Below are 23071 nucleotides of genomic sequence, written 5' to 3' on the forward strand. Positions count from 1 at the left end.
ACATGAGGAAGGATTATTGTATAACGATGACCAATATTTTTTAAATTATTTAAACTATTAAGAATTGCATCGTATTGTTGCATTTTTCTTCTTAACAATTTAAAAGATTTTGTAGGCTGTATTTGTTGTATAAGTTAGATACTTAATTTTTATCATTTTGTGTATATTTAGATTAATTAAACTAATTACATTCTAAAATTGATATAATGATATAAATGATTAATTATTTAATCTTCTATAATCTTGCTCATAGTATGCAGAAAATGATAATTATTCTAAATGTTATTAACATATTATTAAATGTTATTAACATCAAATTTTTTTATAATAAAATTTTTATATCAAACAGATTCTTGAAATCTTTTTTGTGATTATTACATATCATTATATATATTATAGGTTTGCGTATCTATCGAGTTTATAATTCAAACTAAGCTATATTTTCACAAATTCCAAATGTGTAATATTATTGATAAATTGCTATTACGGTTGCAAAGAAAGATATGTAATATTAAATTAGAAATTTTAGTTCATCTACTTTTATATTGGCGATGTAATACAAATTTGATTTATATGTAAAGCAAAAGCCGGGATGTCTCATCTAAAAATATATATTTTAAATATATATATATATATATATATATATATATATATATATATATAAAACTATTTAAATATGTCCTTCAGTTTCGATGACAAATATTTTATATGAAATTTTAATTTTAATAGTATCAAAGAACGAACACTAGAAAGAATATTTTTATCTCCTCGTTATTTTTTGCATATAAATACATATCTTTTCCCCTTGTATATTATAATTGACATTAAAATTTTTCACAGAATTTCTTTAAAATTTTTATATATATGTTCATACAAGTATATCACATTTTGAAATACATTTTCTGCGACGGAAATCGACGAATTCTATCCATCATCGAGAAGAAAATGGTAGTATTCGGATGGTCATACAGTAGACGGTAGGTACTAACATAGTTTTTGCCGGCGATTGCGGAGAATGGTCGGTCGAGCGTAAAGTCCGGCCGCCTTTTGACCGCTACCTTGATGCCCTTCGATGACTCGTAATGACTACCTGCACGGCATCATAATCTATTTTCTGCACGTATAAATGTATGCAATGCACCGCCCGCACGATCGTCTTTCGCAGTGCACCGTGACGTGTCCGTTGGTGAAGTGTCCCCGGAGGAGTGCTGATTTTTCCAGGTAAAATTCTCGATGGACATTTACGTGAATTTGGAACGAACTCGTCCTTTTCGGATGTTCTGTGTTCTTACAACAGTTTTTAATTTCTATCTTTTATATTGAATATATCTTGGAGATGTCATATTTTCAGCAGTATATAAAAGCTCAATAAATAATATGCGATCAAAGATAAGTATAAGAAACTTGATTATAATGAAGTACGGTATTAATTAATAATATTGTTAATTATTCAGTAAAAATATGGGTCGTAGAAAATATAGAAACGTAGAATATATATTAAAATTTTTATATAAATTCAAAAATAATTTGCAATATATATTATTAAAAAAATTTAAAAATTGTACATTTTTAAATGCCACAAAATAATATTTCTCATAATTAATATTTTATTAAAAAGTCCACTAAGAAAATGATTAAATAGTGTTCTCGAAAAAGATCGACATTACATGCTAAACTGTCACATTCGATATAACTTGTTTTTCTCTTTTTAATGAAATTTGTATTTTTGTTGCTGTAATATTTTTTACTGTTATTTTCAATTTACAATTTATATGCATATATTTAAAAAAATAAACGAAATAAATAAAATATGTAATTGTAACACTGACACACAGCTAGCTGATATTGTTTTGTGGATTAGCGCGAGAGACAAGAAAATAGGACAAAGGGAAAAGTGGAGCGCGCGCACATGCAAATATATCATAAATATTATGAATATCAAATATCTTTCTTATTAATGATTTTATTTTTATCTAATAAACTTATTTTAGAATGTTTTTTTTTTTTTTACTTTAAGAACTTATTATATTTTCAAATTTATTTATATCAAATTTTGTAAAAGTAAATTCTATTAGTGAAACGAAAAAAAAATTATATTTCAAATTTTTGTAATTTTAGAAAAAACTTGAAAAATATATTTTTTTATGATTATAATCCAACTTAAAAAATTCAAAACTTATTCTTTCTGTAACTTTCTTTCCCTGTTTTGGATTATTTTAAATTTTGTAAAAGAAAAAAGCGTGTAAAATAATATTTCATAATATCAAAATATTCTTTTAAAAGTGATACATTTAACTCTTTCAATTAGTTTTATATTTTTTTTCTTAAATTTTATTTTTACGTTATTTATATTATTCGCATCCCTTATAAAAATATAACGTCCTTTATTTTTTCTAAATTGTATATTCTTTTGTCAAATGTTATATTTTTACTTAAAAAAAAAAAAATCAATCTAAAATCATCCAAAGAAGCCTTTGCAGTTTAAAAAAAATACTTTGAACGAATAAAGTTAATTTTTAAATGAGAGATGCCGTATAAAGAGAAAGAAAAGAAAGAAAGAGAAAATTTAGTTAACTGTGACATTAACCCACAATGATATGGGTCTTGACAGAGATATATATACATTTAAATGCAGATGCACCCTCGTGCTTTCCACGTCCTTGCCCTCGCACTGACTGTGGTTGTAAGGGCCAACTGTGACGATAAAACAAAATGGTTCTCTGGATTACGATCTATAATCAAGAATTGCCCATCGATGTCTCGGAACAGCTCCGATCAGGATGAATTGTTGGACATTTTTAGAAGATGCGTGCAACAGAGAGCTATCGACACCTTGGATACTCTCCTTGACGATGACGTCATCACGATATTCGATGGAATCAATTTGATACGGCTTAGTTCAAACGATGAAAACAATACGGAATATAAGTAAGTTAATTTTCACAATTTACAATTACTTAATTACACAGAATAAAAAATAAATATGCAATGGAAATACATCAGAAATAAAATTCTATCCAATAACAACTTCAAATAAAGGTATGTGAAATGATCAGAAAGATATTGTCAGAGAAGTTGGAATTTCATCGAAGCTGCAGTAGATCAGTATGCATCGAAGCGGGTAAAATACTGCAGTAAAATTGTAATTTCTTTATAGCAGAATTCGTTGAATTTCAGAAGAATGCGTTATCTACCGCATGCTTGAAATTCAACCTTGTACCCAAAACTTCCAATTATTTTCAACGATATTGGAAACGTATAAAAAAAAAAAGGTTTATTACTTATATCTCTGATGCTCTTTTGCTTTTTCGAAATTACATAAAGTGCAATAGATATCATATATTACAACAAACTTTGTACAATTGATTACGTAAATTGATTACGTAAAGGGTTTGGAATAACAATGTGCCAAGCAACATATGGGAAACCTTATCTGTTATAACTAATTTGCAATTGTATATTTACAATTAAATAATATTAATTATAGGTACAATTGCAATTGAAAATTGACGTATTTTTTTGGAACTGATTTCGCAGAATATATTTCACGATTGGAAAAGAATTCCAAGATTATGTCAAATCAATCAATCGCTGTTACGACACACATTTTACAATTTAGCATATCGTTGTTGCAAGCCCTTCGAGTAAAACCATATTTGCGATTGCGATTACACGCGCAGCGATTCTCGGCAGAGACAACTCTTCCGATGGTTTGAAGGAGGAAGACATCAGCTGGTCGGCGATCATCTGGAATCGAGTGACACACCTTCTGCGGACTCACGCTTTCAAAATCGACATCGACCGTATGTTTAACATCAACACCCCCGCGCAAAATCCAGACAGTAATAATATCGTCCAAGGTGAGTTGTAATACGGATTGCGACTAACAAAATGAAATTTAAAGTCAATTTGGCAAATTTCAGGTCGAAGACGCCGCCGTAAGAGTCACATGTTTCCGTTGATGTTGATGGGCCTGTTGTTGATGGGCTCGATTCTAGTGCCGATGGGTTTTCAATTCCTCGCGGTGCTGGGCGGCAAAGCTCTGATTCTTGCCAAAATGGCTCTTATACTGTCCAGTATACAGGGCCTGAAGAAGATAGCCACCAGCCACGTGAATTACGGATTGTACCACGCCCCGGAGGGCTGGCACGACAGGAGCCATCAGATGATGCCCAACGAGGAAGAACATTATCCGATATACGTGCCTCCGCATCCTTAGTTCTTCCTTAGTTCAAGTGGAACATCTCAAGTAGTGAGTCTCGATCGAGAAAGTATCGACGCGACGCATATTGCATACTTTCATCGATGTCTAGGGTAAAGCAAAATACCATAACCGGCATTACTTCTTAAAATTGAATTATTCATGACGGTGGTCTTAAATTTTATTAATAACCATCACGTACAATACACTATTTGCTGTACTTTTCCTTCGAGATATTTTATCCATCGCCGCGCGATTCGCCGCGAGCTGTTTGATCATGCAAAGATCGTTCTTCACTGAGCGAGTGTCACTTCACGCTACGTACATATCGTATATAGCATATAGTAAAAGACGTATCGGAATTAGCCATTGGCAAACTTTGGAAACGTCTTCGGCACGGTAAAACAGTTTTTCTTTTCCAAACTTTCGAGCTTAGTTTTTTAATAGTTTTAATAAACGTTACAATCTCAATTATATATAATTTTTTTAAATTTAGTAGCTACTATGAAGTGCACAAATTGACGATCACGCGCATAAAGGATCGATATTTAAAAAAATATTTACGAGCTTGTAGATTTTTAGGCCGTCGGCACTCACATGTCGATTTATTTGTGCAATAGAATTGCAAATCGACAGTATTGTATTATTGATGGACCTATAAATAGGACTATATTATTTGTTTCCATCCTTGTGACCATCGTTTAATCGTAAACATGAGAATCTAGTTACGCATTCTGTTTCGTTTTGACGTACGAACTTCGCCGAGGTCTAGCATTTAAGAGCATTGTCTGAGAGAAAAAGATTATTATTTTGTAGAAATACGTGCAAATACACGGAAGGATTTGAGTTACACTTAAGCACTTAAGCACTCCAAGTTGTGTGTGAATATGCGTGTTTTAAAATAATAATTCCTCTTCAGATTTACATAGACGACATTCACAAGTACAAGTGTCACGATCAATCCCTATAATAATATTAATAGCTGTTTTATTACACAAATTTTTTTCGTAAGAATAGAATAGATAATTCCAGCGATAGCTACATAAATTGTACGTTGAGGATTAGGATTACACTCATCGCAATTTGGTGGATTTAACAGGTGACAATTGCGATCGTCACGGTTATTATAGATAAGTTGCGGTTATTTATTCAAGTGTCAAGATAGATATCGCATTTTATATTTAACTTCTATGGGGGAACATGCCTATACAATGTTCACCATTTACATCTAAATAGATACCGTCAAGTATAGCGATTTTGACGCGATAGAATATCTTGGTTCTACCATGTGTAAAAGCTCAAGATTATTAAGTATTAAGATATTGAATAATATATTTTTTTTTTCAGTGTATTTTAATTTCTGTATTTTAATGTATAAAAGATAGATCTATTAATAAATAAGCGATTTCAATTAGCGTTGTTGTATCAATGTTAGTTCTGTAATTATATAAAGCATTATTTTTCTTACAGTAAGGTTTGATTTACAGAATTTATTTCTGAATTAATACATCACATGAATTTTATTGATATAAAAATTTATTTACTAAGCACATCCAGCAAATATCTCTATTACACAAGATGATTTTTATAATCGAACTCGTAACGTGGCAAACAGAAAATATATACACACACACACATATATATATATATATATATATATATATATATATGTGATATAACATTTTTATGGTATTTACTACGCTATAATATTTGCAGCATATACTTCTACAAAATATTAATTTCGATCGTTCCTTCAGTCGTACGTTGATCATACATTCAATTGTAACGGTTTCCACCGTGAGCCCCATACGCATTCAATTACAGTTCAGCCCGAGTTCGAGCGTAAAGAAAACGTAATAATGCGTGTGTTCTCTCAGTGTTTTCGTTGCGGGAAAAATCATTTGTAAAGCTTACGGACATTGCCTCGAGCTACGGGCGACGACTCCGGCCCCCCCGTCATCGATCTCGATTACGACTTTGAGATTAAAGGCGGACGAGATAATATCGGAATGAAAGATATATGTAGATACATATACATGTATATATATATATATATATATGTATATATATATATATATATATATATATATATATATAAAACGCATGATAAAATGCGCTAATCGAGCGATCGTTTAATGTCCATCTCGCTGAGAGGATGACGGGCGCGTCCTGTATTCCTACCGGTCAACGTCGCGTTGCGAACGCATACCTTGACATACGCGTGTATACATGCACATACATGTATACACATGATGACATGACGAACATTGTTGTAAACATTAATATCGAAGGACATTTAAAATGTCAATCCGTTCTCTTCTTGACGACACGATATAGCCGTTGACGTAGTACATCACGATAGTGATTTTCACATCTGCGAAAGAATCTATCGATAATTATCGTTCCCTTTGACATTCGCCTATGATATACGCAAAGCGTATCTGCATAGCGAGCTTGATATAATCATCGAACAACAAGAGCGAATTTGCTGGAATTTAAGATAAAAAAGAGAAAAGATTGTGTGTGTGTGTGTGTGTGTGTGTGTGTGTGTGTGTGTGTGTGCGTGCGTGTGTGTGTGCGTGTGTGTGTGTGTGTGCCACAGTTTTGAAAATTTTCATTTATTATATCTAAATAAATTTATTAAATCTGAAACTAGTAAGAAATGAAACAGTCTTCCTCCGGTAAAAGGTCTTAGCTCTAGGAAAAAATCTCGCTGAATCGCTGAAAAAAAAAAAAAAAAATTGCAAAGAAATATTCTTCGAATTTCAAACGATGCAAATGTTTTAACGAGATATCGATTTTTTTTTTAAGTTGATATTTTTAGAAACATCGTAACGAAGGTAACGAAAATTCTGGGCTGAAATATTTTTACCCTCCCAGATCGTAAGCACGTAACTCGGGGGTTGCGCGCAGCCAGGACAAAGCGAGGAGGCTGTGCGAGGTGGAGGACTAGCCGCTATAAGAGGGACGCCGTGCGTCGCGACGCCACCAGAACACCTGCCGCGCTCGGCCCGAGCTCGCCGCAACCCCCACAATCTCTTGCGCCGCCACTTTGATCTCTCCACAGCGATCGAAAGGTGAGGGAGGGCCGATCCAATCGCGAGGGAGAAACTCCAGTTCTTACTCGGCTCGCGTCGCCGCCTGTTTCTGCCGAAACATTCCGTATCTCCTCGATCTCGTTATCGATCTCGAGACATCTCACGATGTTCTCCAAGTCGATTTCAACGTCGATCCTTCTGGTCATCGTCATCGTCATCGTTGGCGGTGCGACATTTCACGTTGCGAAAGCAGCGATCGACAATGATCACCGTCAGCAACAGGTAAATGCACCGTAGATAAACATTTTTGTTTAAATTAAAATGTAACGAGTGTAATATCCTGAGAAAAACTTGCTTAAAATATTGGAATTTAAAATAAATTGTAAAATATATAGGAAAAATCGTATCGTTTGGAGAAAGAAATGTCTGAGAATAGAATTAAAAGATGTTAATTAAAAATAAAAATATAATTATGAGTTCATCAAGATAATTATATAATAACATTATTAAAATATTAGATACCGTAATAGAAGACATGTAGTTACAATTTACAAGTCACTTTATAGTATTCATTACTTAAGTATTTATAGTTATAGTACTTTCTAGTTTGGGAATTTTGTTACAATTTACAAAAATTCTTGATAAATATTTTAATGTTTTATATGTATGGGTGTGTGTGTGTGTGTGTGTGTGTGTGTGTGTGTGTTTTTATATACACGCGCGCGCACGCACACAAGCATATACATACACAACCATTCCTTTCGATAATTACTCTTTACTTTACAATTTACATAATTTTTATTGCATTTTTTTCTCAGATTAATTCTTGAATTAGTGATGATTGAATTGTAAGTGTAATAAACAAAATAACTTTGTAACTAGACTGAATGATATTAGAACATTTTGCAATGAGAATAAATTGCAGTTATTTTAAATTCATTAAAATGATCATTCTTATTCATGTATATATTATCTAAAGCCATTAAAAAATAATAAGTAAAATATTAGTATTTAATTAAATGTACCACAGTTATCGTCATTAAAAAAGATTTATTTAAAAAAGGATTATTTTTATTAACGCGCTTCAGACTCTCTGAATATAAGTAGAATTTTTAATATAGTAGTTTAATATAGTTAATTATTTTTTGTTTTTCTATTTTTTTTTTCTACTACAAATAACTAAATCAAATAAATAATTAAATTAAGAATCATTCTAGCCTAACAGATTCAATGAAAATAACATTATATTTTTATAAGAAACCGCTATATGATAAAGTTATCATAAGTTCCTTTTATATAATTAATAAAAAAATTTTCTTTCCAAAAATTAGTTAATTAATTTCGATTTTTCGATGTATTTTTCTATTTAAATTTGATCAATGATCAAATGATAAGTTTAATTAAAATTTTATAATAATATTTTCGTAAATATGTTGAGAATACAATCATATTTATATATTTATATAATATATTAATAAAATTAAAGAAAATTTAATTAAATATTAAAGAATCAAGAATATAAAATTTGTATTAAAATGTAATAAATGAATAACGTTAGTAAGTAAATTGGAGGATAGTATTTCTAGAACTAAGAACTTCAAGACTTTTTAATTGTGCTACAAGTGACGTCAAGTTTGTCAACTTTTAATGAGTTTTGATTCTCTACCCATAAACAAGTCACTCTTGGTTAATTAAGGTTTGGACTTCTTTTCATCACTTTTATAAGAAGATAAAGATAAATAAGCAGCATTAAGTCACCACGAGTCAAAGTCGAAAGCTTAATTAGTGAAGTTTCTTACAGCGTTTTATAATAGATAAAACAACATTTCTTGGGCATTTTTATCATAATTTCTACAGAAAGAAGTTTACAGGAACAAGAAAATTCTTTCTTTAATCTGCGTTATCATATTACTTGACATTTAATTTCCATAACGAAATTTTATAGAAACGTACTCATTAATGTCAGCCAAAAACAAAAACGAGATAATAAACTATTTATTAAAGCTATTATTAGTCTGACACGTAGTACTGACACTTCATTTTGTTGCAATATCAATTCCTTATGTATATACCTTTATGGTACTGATATTACGGTACCAACGGCCCTCGAGTGTCGCGTATTAACGACGCGTGATCGTTACTTGGTGCACGCCGGCGAACGCGCCCGTTATTGCGTTACTCGATTCGATTCGCGCCGGGGCCATTATTCAGACGCGATACTTCGGCAATTATTTCTCAAGACAGGTTTATCTGACAGGTGGAGGCGCGATTTTCACAGCGGCTCCCACATCCGCTGGCGACAGTCGGGAAATAATGTTAATTGAATATAACGGATATTTCGTTTCGCACGTGTACGTTATAAAGTGCGGTTAACACGCGCGGAGAATTTGCAATTTGCGCAATTTGATTTTTTCCCTAGCGCGAAGTGATAGATGTCGAACGAACGGAACGCAATAACGAGAAACGCTATAGGAGGTGTCCCGTTCAAGCTGTAACGCCGTCAAGTTGTAAACGCCGCTTCTTTTGCCGGCGTTGCTTCTCTGGACTGGATTTCATCTCTCGGCATCATGTAAAACGAACGATGCGGTTCAGATTCTCGCAGTTATCTTTTATATGGCGCGTGCATAAATTATATTACCGATATAATTTTGCGAAACCTCTGGGAATGAGATACGCAAATACGCAAATTAATAGAAATGGGATAGCGTTGAAAATTGCACGAAAATAGAATACTTTGTGAGTGAGAAACATTGATTTCTGCTTAGCTTTTGAGGCTTCATTTACATGCCTGTTGTGTATTTAATCGAGCAGAAATTTATTTGCACTTTGAAGTAAATATTGCGTTACACACAATGTACGCGTCATGTTAGCGCTTTACGTATTATATGTGTATATGTGTACATTAAGAGTAATAATGTAAAAAAAAAAAAAAAACACATATATAGAATTAAACCAAAATTTATTATTACGATCAAACGATCAGACAATTGTTATTTATTGAGTTTTAAAGATTCGAGGAAGCATAGCAAAATTCTGTCTTGAAACGACATAAAAGCAACATGATCGACTGCACTACGAAGTAATATAAAGCATATAAATTTGCTTGAATGCTCGACGCGAGGAAAAGGCGAGTAATGTGAAAAAAAGCGCATATAAATTGGACTTTAACAAACTTCAACTGTTATATTACGCGAAACTTTCTGTATATTGACTTGCTAAAGGAAAAATATCAAGTTTTTTTGATACATACGTGATAAGAGCTTCTCAATTTATAACAAAATGCGTTTAATATAACTCAAATTGCTTTATTATGCAACAGATATGAAATTGTACATTTATAAAGAATATTTTCGATCGAAGCTTCATGGTTAATCTAATATTGTTATATTAAAAATGTAATAAAATCACAAGCCTGTGTCGTATGCTGTGTATTTTGTTTGTACAAATAAAATATACTCTATATGCAAAGGTGAGATGTCCATGAGATTAAAACTGAGTCGCACGTGTCGCGGATTGAAATTAGTCTGGCCGACTTCTGCGTGTGTAATATCACTATTAATGATATCATTACTCAAATGTCTCGTCACTTCCTTCTACAACTATTCATAACATTTGCGTTATCTTTTCGTTCGCTCTTTTTATGTATGCATGAACGCGCATTATAGATACGCCAAAGTTCGTTTAATGTAGAAACGCGTTTCACGAACATCTCGGTTTATTTCCAATTCAAGTGTCGCGCAATAAATTAGGAATTTTATACTACAATTTTTTTAACGATCATATGCGTTTTAACGATCATATGCGATATATTGCAATAGCGCGATCGAATATAGATGACAATTTATTCTTTGTTTCTATTCGTCGGCTGCCTTCCACGTGGTGGATACACATAGGATTTAATGTAAAATAGAAATATTTTTTAACAAATTGATTAACTTATATAATTTATATAATTTATGTCTCTTCTTTTTTCAGATAACGAATGAAGCAGTTGCCAATATCTTGGCTTATGAAGCGGGAACGAAGACTTCATTTGAGATACCACGTGAACATTATCGACCGGTTACAGGTAAGCGAATAATGATATATTATGTTATAATATATATGCAAATAATATTTTAAATATTGTTTAATTTTTTTTTTTCAGTGCGATTAATATATTATAAAAATTTAGGGAAAATAATTTTTTACTTTATATTATTTATAGAACTGAATATGTATCGCATCGGAGTAATTGCTTGCCTAAATTGACCGCTTAAAATATTACTTTATTCTTGTCATCTTCACGTTGTAATCTTACATTATGCGAACGGATGTTTGCATATCCATCACTATTGATGTTTAACGAACATCGCGGCGCTTACTCGTATAATTGAAACTAGTAGTAATGTTTACCAGTGGTATGAGTTTGTGGATGAGATAATCTAGGAATTGGATTGTCCAGTATCTGTTATAAAAGTCTATTACGTAAAATTATGTAATTTCTCTTCCTAATAATTGCTCGAAAGTAATTTACGCGTATAAAAGAGTGACTATTCTACGCTCTTTTATTCTCAATTTCTACTTTCAGGTATTTTATTTTCGTAATTCAAAGTAATGTGCGGGTGACAGGTGGTCTTGATGGCTCGCACAATTCCTATATAAAAATATTTAAGGACAGTATAAATGTGTTTTAATATACTTTTGTCGGCAATAAATATAATAAGAGTATAATTTATTAGATACTGTATAGATTCTTTCTTTTTTAACAAAAGAATTAATTAGATTTTAAAGAAACATATCAACAATAATTATATAAACTTCTTTAAAAATCTATCTTTAAAATACTTTTTAGTTAAATAATGTATATAAACTTTCTACATCCATTGTAATAAATTATTTGTTAATAATCCGCTAAAATAAATTGCTTAAAAGTGGTTATGCATGAGATTCAAGTATTTCGGTTGTAATAAAGGTCCATCGCACGCTTGTAAACTTCGTAATTGAGACGCTTGATACGGTAATTGCGTTATTGCACAAAATCGCATTAATGGATGGGATAGTTTCCGCAACAGAAGCCGAATTAGTGTACAATTTCCATTGAGTATGACAGAAAATATTAACTACCTAATCGTACGAACGCATTCTGAATCGCGTTCGAATGTGATTTACGCATACCAAACAATTTAAATTAGATTTTACCCAAGTAAAAACTAGAATTAAATGTTTAATCTAAATTTAAGTAATTAATTAATAATAAATAATTTCTTATTACAATAATGAAAAACTTTTGCAAAAGTCAATAATTCAAAAGAATTTAATTATTGATGTTCTGTTGCAGATTGTATGTTTGTTACTTCTGAAAGCGGGCCGTTTTCTTATATATCATCAACTAATGATGATAACGTTTGTGGAATATATTTTTTAACTGATCCCGATCGCGTAGTAGAAATACATTTCCATACCTTCGATGTTCCATGCGATCATCGTGGACTTCTAGCAGTACGTATTAATTATTATTGACAATTTACTCAATTCAAATCAAATCTTATTTTTATCTATTTTTGTTGAAAAATTTTATTTTTAATAATTTATAGAAATTAAATTTTAACTGCCTTATAATGGCAGTAAAAGGAATAATAAATAGAAATAATTAATCAAATCATTTGTGCTTGAAAAGCTCTCGAGATAAATTAGACTACAGAATGACTAAACTTATTTCACAGAATTCTTTGCGTATATATAAACACTTTTTTATAATCGTATACAAAGTTTGTTAATTAAACAAATTTTCATGATTAAGAAATATTTGCAAAATGTTAATAAGAAGTAATATGAAATATCTAATTTGAAGAAATATTGTGGAGTCACTCACAAAGTTATAGTAGACAGAAATTCATTAATTATGAAAGTTATCAAATTCCTATAAATGTCATAAATATGTCTTGAATCTCCCCGAGTCAGAACAGAGAGAGATATATACGTTATTTCATAAAATGCAGATACCTACCGCGAAACTGCGAGTTACTCGTTCTTGATCGTTAACGGAAACAATGGAAACAATGAAATGCCGAAAGCCATTTAGGAGTAACAACGTCAACGACGTCGTAAACGAATTGTTGCAGAGTATGTGTCAATTTTATCATGGCAAAAATCGAATCTCAAAGTCTCTCCCCGACTCTCGCTCGTTCTCCCTCGTTCTCCCTGTTGCTATTAATGGAAAACTCCTGTAGGGTAAACCCGGATAATCCCACGATAACGGTGTATGTCATATGCCGCGAATGCACAAAAGTCTGATATTGTATAGAAGTATCCAACAGCACGAGAAGCAATTTTTATTCGTCCGGTCTTTACCGAGATTTAATTTTCCACAGTTGGAATTGTAACTCAAGTTCCATGGAGTTTGATGATTCTTATTTTTTTTTTTTTTTCCGCAATTTTGCCCATATTTTATACTGCAACTGTAATACTATTTAAAAAAAATTTTATATGTTTACATCATATTTACAAATATATATTTAAGTAATAAGAATAAAAGATAACTTTATTCATAGATTTATTTAAATTTTATATTGTAGTACGTTAAAAAGGATTTAAAAAAAAAAATAAATAAAAAGATGCACTCCTATTTGAATGATTAAATAATAATAATTGTATAATGAGGAAGCGTAAATCTTTAATTAATTGTTATTTGAAAGGTAATCGACGGTTGGGAATTGAATGGCGAAATATTTCCAAGCGAGAACGACCATTCATTATCGATGAAAGAAAGAATGAACGAGTTCTGTGGTAAAAACAGGTGGTACAAGAAAATTTTTACCAGTTCGCAAAACGCTGCAGTTCTCCAATATAGAGTACCTCTACGTGGAAAAGGTTTTGTCGTATCCGCAAGATATCCAAAAAATCCAAGACGTGAGTATCGTTCGAGCATGGCATAAATTTTAGAAAACTAGACAACGTAGACATTTAATTCTTTCAGAATAGCGTTTTTTGTATGAATGTTACAGAAATGTGAAAAAAAACACAATTTACAATTTCATATTTTTAAGAGTAATGAAATAAAAAGATATAAATGTCTTTTCAAGGCGATTAATAAAATTAAATAATGACTCCATCGTACGATATCATATTGTTCTTATGCCTCTTTACATTTCAGGTTGTATTATTAAATACATTTTAATAATTTACTTAACTTTATATGACAGGAAAATAAATGGCATGTTATTCTTTTATGTTAAATTTTAAAATAAAATGCATTATTTTCAGTAATAAATAAATATTCATTTTCCATGTTGAATAAGATGTTAATGTTTTTATTATTATTGGAAATCGGATGTTGTTGAATTGTTGAAAATTAGAGTAGTGGGCGTCAGAAAATCGATGCTACCTGTTCTATGTGAAATGCTCGTAATGCATTGCAAATTCGTGGCCACGTCAGCGTTTTAGCTCTACAATTCGATTATCCATCGTACAGGCCTCACGCTGTTCTAATTGAATATCGTCTCAACGTCCTGGACATCAGGGTCCAGTCCTATAGATTAAACGCTGATCAGAGACTATTTCATCTGCGGCGGAATACGATGGGGTACAGACAGTCATAAATTAGAACGTGTCAGGCCTGAAACATAGAGAGTAATTCTAGAAATTGGGATGCACCGTACTCCCTTTTTAAGTAACGATAAAGAGGAATGGCACGGAAAAGTATTGCGCGGCTTGGCGAGCTGTATTTTTCCGCGAACCAGTTTATTTCTGCGAGCAAACATTTAGATAGAGGAACGAGCGACTACCGAGCCTAACACATACGGGCAGAAGTGAGAGTATTGTATGTTCGTCGATTAAATATTTTCTTCTTCAAGGCAAATACAGGGCATTCTCAGCTGACTGTAATTGAAGCAATCAAAGATAACGCGTTCTTCTGCGTATCTTATTTTTTTTTTAGCCTGCAACGTCTTGTCGGTCAGCACGACGGATCCATTCACACTTCGCAATTACGGCAGGCGGATTAATTGCACTCTCATGGCGGTGTATCCCGGTGCCGTACGAATAATCGCCCTCGGAATCGGCGGTAGCAGCTCGCATGGCGTCGTTCGCACGACCGAAACCGGCACTTTACACAAAGTACGTCGTGACATTTTTTCTTTTTAATTGCGATCCACAATCCCTGTCCTCTTGCGCTTGCAATATCTTATTTATAACACATTGCAAAATTAACACAAACTTGTCGATTGCACAAGAATAATTCATTTACTTATTTATTTATTTATAATTCGGATTAAAAAGTCACGATTTCAAATCTCAGCCAGTCTATTTGGGATCAGCAATTCCTTCTTTTATTAAAAATCTAATCTAATTCATGGCCGTATCCGGAGAAGGAGGGGAAAAGGCTTTGGAAAGCTTAAATCCCTCTCCGAATTAAAAAAAAAAGAAGTTCAAGTTAAAATTACGATTTACAAAATGTAATATTTTTCTCATTCAAAAATCAGAAACGAAGATATATTTTAAGCTTTAAAATATCCAAAAAAGCAATTCACTAATGCAAAAAATTGCTGTTATTTATGTTAACAGAATTGACAAACCCCTCCTCCCCTTCCGCCAAATAAAAATTCTGAATTCAATCTTTATTTAAAAAATTTCTATTCATGAAAGGTTGGCAACAATGGATTAAGGTTAAAGTTAAAAACATTTTCGTATATACGAAAAGCCATGTTATTTCACGTAACTACTTCTCTCTCTTTTCGACGTAATAATAATTTATTGCGATGCGATTGGTTTATTTTCAGTGCGATACGAGGAGCCCGCGAGATCAATTGCAGATCGGAGGCAGCCGCGGCTTCGACACGACGAAACTCGACGTAATTGACTCCATTTGCGGCATTGATTCCAAACCCGGTAATGAGTCTTTCATACGCGAAATCAATGGGTTACGAAATTGAAAGAAAACAATATTGATTTCATATCATATTCGTAGTGTCGTCTCTTCACAATTTATATATTTATTCAGTATTCGTGTCATTATTTGCGATACCGCATGTAATGGTGTGTTTTGCTTATAATGTTGAAATGTTAATTTTTTTTCTTTCATTTCAGATGTAAAGGAGCTGGTGGCGTACGACGTAACAGCGGTACGACTATTATCGAGCGGTTATTATGACAACTCGGTAACAGTGGCAATAAATCCAATTGTAGACGACGATCTACCGGATTCCATTTCCGGTCTTTAAAACGATCTCGACAAACAATCCCGTCATCGTCCGCAGTATTCGCTACACATCTATTCTCAACGTTTATCTTGAAACATGCGGACGCAACGCCCAACATCGGGTTGCATAAATCATAGTGTATCCCTTCGATAGTTTGCAGATTATTTATGTATTATTTGTGTTACGCATGCTAAAAGACAGCATAGAGAATCGTATATGTGTGTGAGTGAAAGAAAATGCGTTTCATCAAAGACTGATTATTCTAATTATTCTCTTCGTTCTTGCGTTCCTTCGTTACGTTCCAACGTTTATTATTTTGTATTATCTTGTTTCGTCCACATTATCTAGTTAGTTTCTTTTCATATTTTTCCGTTTCATCAGCGATATTCTTCTATATTTTTCGTAAATAAATTTTTAATGCGATTTCGAAAAAAGAGATTCATCAGATAATTAATAATCTCAGTACTATAATTTTTCTTAGTACAATAACGGTTTTGATCAAAGAAAATTGTATTGTTGGTAAGATAAACATTACTGGAAATTTTACTGTAATTACGTTGTATTAGTTGTAATAAGTGTGATATTTCTCATAATTTTTTTATGTGATAAAATAGCTGTTTATTTTATCTATCTATCTAATCAATCTCTTTTATATTAAATATTAATTTTTCTATAATAATTTAATAACATAGTGTTAATGCGCTAAATTTTTTATTAAGATTCCACATTCTATTTTATATTAAATCACAATATGTTTTAAATAAAACATTTTACTTATTTTAACATATATTATCGTTTTTATGTTAATATTATAATATTAAAATTGTAATTGCTCTGTAATTAAAATAAATGTTTTAAGTGAAACAAATGTGAAGCGATAGATAGCTTAGTATATATATTTGTATTTATTTAAATTAATAAATAGTCGAAAGCTAGATAGATTCACTGCTTAATGAGTATTCTCAATCATTTTTAATTAAGAGCGATATTATGAAAGCAGCTTTAGAAAACTAAATTTGTGTTAATTGCATTGATATGATAATTAAAAATGTTCGACACATATAGAAATTTAAAACGGATTAAACCAAAACAAAATCGAATTATATATAATTTGAAAATATTAAATTCAAAATATTTTCATGTCATCGTATATACAATAAGTACACTGTATTTCATTTGGAAGCGTCTAATTTTGAACAATAACGATATACATATATATATATATATATATATATATATATATATATATATATGGTATCTAATGTCAATAAAAAAATAATAAAAAAATAAAAATAAAAATAAAAAAATATAGTAAAATATTATATTATTTATTAAGTCACGAGTGCACGATGCAATTTTTTTTAGATTACATAGTGTGTCAGTACCATTATTCGCTACTCACACTTCGATGTATGACGTGTTTGATGTTCAATGATAGGCCGCGATCCGATTTCACGCTCAAAGCACTATTGGCGTCATTCTATCCTTGTTTTACATCTAATGAACAATAAAGATAGAATGACGTCAAAAATGCTTTGAGCATGAATCGGACCGCGGCCGATACACTTTCTAGGGACTTTCCGACTAATACCGCTTTGCCGTTAGAAAATATATCTCTTCATTGGACAGCGAGTCCGTTGCGTCGTCGACGATCGCCGAGTGCATTGTGAAGCCTGCGTAAAAGTAAGAGGTACCATAATGACGATCAAGTAGAAAGAGCAAGAAAGAGCGGAACGGAGGAGCGGAACATGGCGACGTGGTGTAACGCAAGTTGTTTTTGATCTCATCGTCCGCACATAATCAGGATTCCTACGTGCGAACAAAGTGCAGCTTATCCTGCTGTTTAGGAGCACAGATCGAGGGACGTGACACAGATCGTAGAAATATGAATTACAATCACTCAAATGCACGCCGAGGTAAGAGCGTAACCTACGAATGACAGATGTAAACTTGCTACATGTTTTTTCCGTGTATTTGCGTGTATTTTCGATATCAACAATATCGATAATCCTTAGTCTTGTTGTATTTATTTCGGTAATGCCCCTCTCGCGGGAAATAGGCTTGTTTGTGCGTGGATTGTTCTTTCTCACGAATAATATTAGTCATGTAATAGCGGCTTATTGTGCATAATAAGTCTGTTCTTTACAGCTACACCGTGCTATACTCTCTACACTTGAAACGAAATGTGCAATTAGATATGAGGAAAAGGCGGAGAGGGTGAAAAATATAAAAATATAAAAATATTTAGCTGCAAAGAACTTACTGTCTATTACATTTCAAATAGTGCATAAATAAAATTTTATTATTATTATCAAGTAGCATTTAAAAATAATAAAATAAAATAATTTTATTATTCTCATTTTACATAGAGATAAATTGTTTATTAACAGGAAAACCAAAAAGATTATTAGATCCATCAGCTGGTTTATCCACACCAACTCCTCCAATGACACAGAATCCATATATGTATAATCAACAGGTAAATTTTATCAAATTTATTATTCTATTTTATATAGCGTTTATTGGAATCAACCAATTTTAAACAAAATTGCTATTCTATTAGAAAAAGTTTATGTTAACATGTTTTTGTTTATATTTTTATATATTTATCACAAAATTTCTGTTACATTGGATTTTCAATTATTACTTTAATTTTAGATGCCCATAAATAATGGTGCGATGCCAGAATATGGCTTTAATGTTGCTGGACAAGGACCACCTCCATATGGATTTAACCCACAAATGTCGAGTTATCCATCCAATGATAATCAAGGAAGAGAATTTGCGAGCTCACAATTTGCTACACAATTCTTGGCTCAACCAGTTGTCACAAACATGGCTGTACAATATGGAAACGCACTGGTTGGTACTGGAAAACAGCATTTTGAGAAATATGTGCCAGTTACAGCGTTGAAATATTACTTTGCTGTAAATACTGATTATGTCTTCACAAAATTAATGCTGTTGTTCTTCCCATTTACGCATAAGGTAAGTTTTATAAAAATTGCTTAAAAAAAGAAACGAATTTATTAGACAGTTAAAATATTATTTTAATAATTTTGTTATTTTTTTGTTTTACATAAAAATAAATTTATAAAAATTAAAAGCTGAAGATATTAAAATCAATTGAAGTGTCTATCGCACAAATTCAATAATAATGCCTTCTTATAGGACTGGACTGTAAAATATGAACAAGATGTACCATTGCAACCACGATATGAGACTAATGCACCAGATATGTATATTCCCACAATGGCGTTTTTCACATATGTTGCTATGGCAGGACTAGTTTTAGGCATGCAAGGACGTTTCACTCACGAACAACTAGGTATACTAGCTAGCTCCGCTCTTGCTTGGGGTTTGATCGAATTACTCATTCATACCGTGAGTTTGTACGTGATGAATGTTCAAACGAGTTTAATGACATTAGATTTGGTGGCATATTGCGGATATAAGTATGTCGGTATTAACGCGGCTCTGTTAATATCGTTGCTATTTCGCAAGTTTGGTTACTATGTGATGCTACTCTACTTCAGCGCTTCTTTAGGTGTCTTTCTAATGCGATCATTAAAATTAAGAGTCATTCCACAAGGCCACAGTTCGTACACAGCCTCTGGTAATAAGAGACGACTTTACTTTATACTGTCTTTGGCTGGTATGCAACCCGTTTTAATGTGGTGGTTATCGTATCATTTGATTTAAATAACATAAATGCGAGAAATCTATAAAACATATAGCAAGGAAAGAGAGAGAAAGAAAAGGAAAAGAAAATTGTATATTTATTATTTGGTTACTAATATCACCTGTACATTTTTTGTAATAAAACCCAATATTATATTATCACTTAGATATATAATGCATTAGTTTGTTTTTACATTTCTAACGAATAAAGACATTTTTTCAATTGTGGTACAAGATATCATTTTATATTTTTTTTTTCACAAAATCGGATATATGTAATGAGATTTGTCTAAAAATGAGTTTCTATCAAATGCTATCAAGCAATGTTTCATCTTGAGATTTCGAGATTTGAGGGTTCTCTTTAGTGGGAGACGTATATTTCAAGATTATATCTATACGACTTTTTTATGTATTGTTCACATGTTTACGTAAATTGTTTTCATGTAGACAATACATGTAAATTATTGTAAATTGGGAAATACAGAATACAATACAGAAAAAAAGTAATTAAGTTTTAAAATTAATATATATATTAATATATATATATATATATATATATATATATATATTTGATTTTAGTGTATTAATAATAAAAATATATACTACTAAAAATTAAAAAGTTGTGGTAAAATGATAAAATTTTCATTATAATTATATTAGATTCAAATAAAAATATCAATTTATTTTCTAATTAATTACGTATTTATTATATATGTTATATGTATCATTTGTAAATAGTATATTTTATTTAGACAAATTTTATATACAAGATGTCCCACAACTCGCGACCGAAATTTTTATTCCTGACTTAAAAATAAGACGAAAATTCTAATATGAAAATGCCGAGGCTATAATAGTTTTTTGCAAGAAAAGATTAAAAGTTCTACGAGCATGGAATCATGCAACTATCAAAAAGATAGCAGAAGATATTGGCTCAAAATGGTCAATACATAATTGACTGAAATATTTTAAACTATAAAAAAGTTGTCATTTATTTTTCTGAGAAAAAACGAAATTACTTTTCGAATGATCCAATATATAGAGTGTCCCACAACTCGCGACCGAAATTTTTATAACATATTGCTGACTTAAAAATAAGACGAAAATTCTAATATGAAAATGCCAAGGCATATAATAGTTTTTAAATTAATAGCGATTAAACCAAAGCGACTGAACCAAATGATTTTTGACATCTCCATTTGAGCTAAATGTTTTTTCGTTTAAAGAGTTTTGTAAAAATCAAAACAAGTAATAATAATTGGAGGGTGCCAAATCTAGCGAATATAGTGCGGTAGCACATCTCATCCAAGCTGTAATAGTTTCTGGCGAATCATTAAATTTGTATTAAGTCTGGCGTTATCATGGTGGAACACTACGTTTTTTTTTTTTGTTGATTAACTTGGATCTCTTCTGCCTGATGGAATCACTCAATTTGTCCAATTGGCGGCAGTACACTTTTGAATTATTTGTGGAATTATCTGAGAAATTCAAAAAAAACAATACTCTTGAAATCCCACCAAACAGAGAGCATCACTTTTTTTGGTGAATATTGATTTTCGTGCTCTGAGCTGGCTTATCTGTTCTGCTCCATGATCACTTGCGTTTAACATTGTTATAAACAATCCATTTTTCATCATCAGTTATGATTCGCTTCAGAAATGAATCGCTTTCTTCATATTTAAGCAACAAATCGCAGATGTCAATATGATGAAGCAAATCTTTCCTTGAGAACATGTGGAACCCAAACATCGAGCTTTGAAACGAAACCAAGCATCATTTCATATGGTCATGAATGGTCGAATTCGACAAATTTAATATCGTTGCAATTTCTATTATTATTTGGCGGTTTGCTTCAACCAATGCCTTTATCTTGTTCTTATCAGTTACAACTGACCTTCCAGAACGTGATGCATCCTCAAGATCGAAATTGTCGGAACGAAATTTTGTAAACCAGTTTTGGCACTGGCGTTCTGTTAATACATCTTCTCCATATAGTTCACATAATTTCTTTGAACTGCAGTTTTACCTTTTCAGAAATAAAAAAGAAAATATACAGAAAAAATATACAGAAAATGCTCCTTCTGATTTTCCATTCTTAAAGTGACATACGAAAAAAACTACCGCACAGAACCACAAGATTTTTATAATAAATATATTTTGATAGATTAGCTATCAGAATACATGAGGACAATATTATTAGATTTAGAATGAAGTTAGCTGATTAGTCTCGGTCGGGAGCGTCCCGTTTGACCACGCAATTGGACACAGCTACGTACAGCGACTGATGCCTTGAGATTTTTTATTAGATCAACCAATCAAATAATTATAATATTTATATTTTAAATTGGCCACTTGGCAACGTGGGCAATCGGGCGCCACCCATCCCGGTCTACAATAGGTGATTTAAGCCTTAAGCCATAAGAAATTGATCAATCATAGATGATTATTCTCCTATTTTTCGATTTCTATTCTATGATTTGTCCATTTCTTATGGTTTAAGGCTTAAAATCACTTATTGTATACCGGGACTTAGGAATACAACTAACGACACACGTAGGAAAAAAAACGAAATTACTTTCCGAACGGCCCAATATTAAATAAGTCTTCTATAATTAATTCAGGTTATAGTTTATTAGTAGATGACATTTTATACGTAATTTATATAATTTATAAAGTTTACATCGTTTACGCGCAATTCAATATAGACTATATATATTTTACATTACTGTACATTTTACTATACATTTTACATGTAGACTCTGCTCCTGTTCCTTGATATTCCTGTTTCGATCGTACGTATGTACAACGTCGATAATAATTGGCTCCGATAAAATTATTTCGTATCGAGTTGGCGAGATGTCGCGGCATGTTCCTCCTGATTCCGGCAATTCTCATTCCGGCTGATCGCGCACGGGCAGGCAGAGACGCAGAGACGTGGCGCCACGGGGCCAACCCGGAATCGCCCGTCGGCA

The 23071-nt window shown here is 31.8% G+C and overlaps 3 protein-coding genes and 1 long non-coding RNA gene across 11 annotated transcripts; 3 read left to right on the forward strand and 1 right to left on the reverse strand.

Moving 5' to 3' along the window:
- Positions 1 to 90: 90 nt before the first annotated feature.
- Osi23 (DUF1676 domain-containing protein Osi23) lies at positions 91 to 5612 on the forward strand. 2 transcript variants are annotated; one of them, XM_011643910.3, is made up of 4 exons: positions 91 to 1221; positions 2636 to 2928; positions 3694 to 3860; positions 3924 to 5612. In XM_011643910.3, exons 2-4 carry the CDS (start codon positions 2636 to 2638, stop codon positions 4217 to 4219), a joined length of 756 nt encoding a protein of 251 aa, XP_011642212.3. In that variant the 5' UTR covers positions 91 to 1221; the 3' UTR covers positions 4220 to 5612. The 2 variants fall into 2 exon arrangements, with proteins under 2 accessions (XP_011642212.3, XP_025074941.2); XM_025219156.2 differs by lacking the exon at positions 91 to 1221 and having other exon boundaries at positions 1310 to 2928.
- Positions 5613 to 7173: 1561 nt separating this feature from the next.
- Positions 7174 to 17353, forward strand: crh-BP (corticotropin releasing hormone binding protein). The gene is made up of 7 exons (XM_089076869.1): positions 7174 to 7521; positions 11215 to 11308; positions 12560 to 12720; positions 13917 to 14130; positions 15158 to 15336; positions 15999 to 16107; positions 16306 to 17353. The coding sequence occupies exons 1-7, from the start codon at positions 7405 to 7407 to the stop codon at positions 16437 to 16439; spliced, it is 1008 nt and encodes a 335-aa protein (XP_088932995.1). The 5' UTR covers positions 7174 to 7404; the 3' UTR covers positions 16440 to 17353.
- Positions 17354 to 18134: 781 nt separating this feature from the next.
- Positions 18135 to 20274, forward strand: Yif1 (Yip1d-interacting factor 1). 3 transcript variants are annotated; one of them, XM_089076870.1, is made up of 5 exons: positions 18135 to 18334; positions 18567 to 18701; positions 18809 to 18897; positions 19077 to 19406; positions 19590 to 20274. In XM_089076870.1, the coding sequence occupies exons 3-5, from the start codon at positions 18865 to 18867 to the stop codon at positions 20118 to 20120; spliced, it is 894 nt and encodes a 297-aa protein (XP_088932996.1). In that variant the 5' UTR covers positions 18135 to 18334; positions 18567 to 18701; positions 18809 to 18864; the 3' UTR covers positions 20121 to 20274. The 3 variants fall into 3 exon arrangements, with proteins under 3 accessions (XP_088932996.1, XP_011642211.2, XP_011642210.2); XM_011643909.3 differs by having other exon boundaries at positions 18567 to 18635; XM_011643908.3 differs by lacking the exon at positions 18567 to 18701 and having other exon boundaries at positions 18136 to 18334.
- Positions 20180 to 22982, reverse strand: LOC105430367 (uncharacterized). Of its 5 annotated transcripts, none has more exons than XR_016139244.1 (2): positions 22843 to 22982; positions 20180 to 22125 (listed from the first exon to the last, which is right to left on the reverse strand). It is a non-coding gene; the product is annotated as an uncharacterized LOC105430367 (long non-coding RNA). The 5 variants fall into 5 exon arrangements; XR_016139245.1 differs by having other exon boundaries at positions 22831 to 22967; XR_016139247.1 differs by lacking the exon at positions 22843 to 22982 and adding an exon at positions 22675 to 22824.
- Between the last annotated feature and the right edge of the window lie 89 nt (positions 22983 to 23071).

The sequence above is a fragment of the Pogonomyrmex barbatus genome, unplaced genomic scaffold, assembly GCF_055798465.1.
Source record: "Pogonomyrmex barbatus isolate J1 unplaced genomic scaffold, ASM5579846v1 scaffold2, whole genome shotgun sequence".
NCBI classification, from domain to species: Eukaryota; Metazoa; Arthropoda; class Insecta; order Hymenoptera; family Formicidae; genus Pogonomyrmex; species Pogonomyrmex barbatus.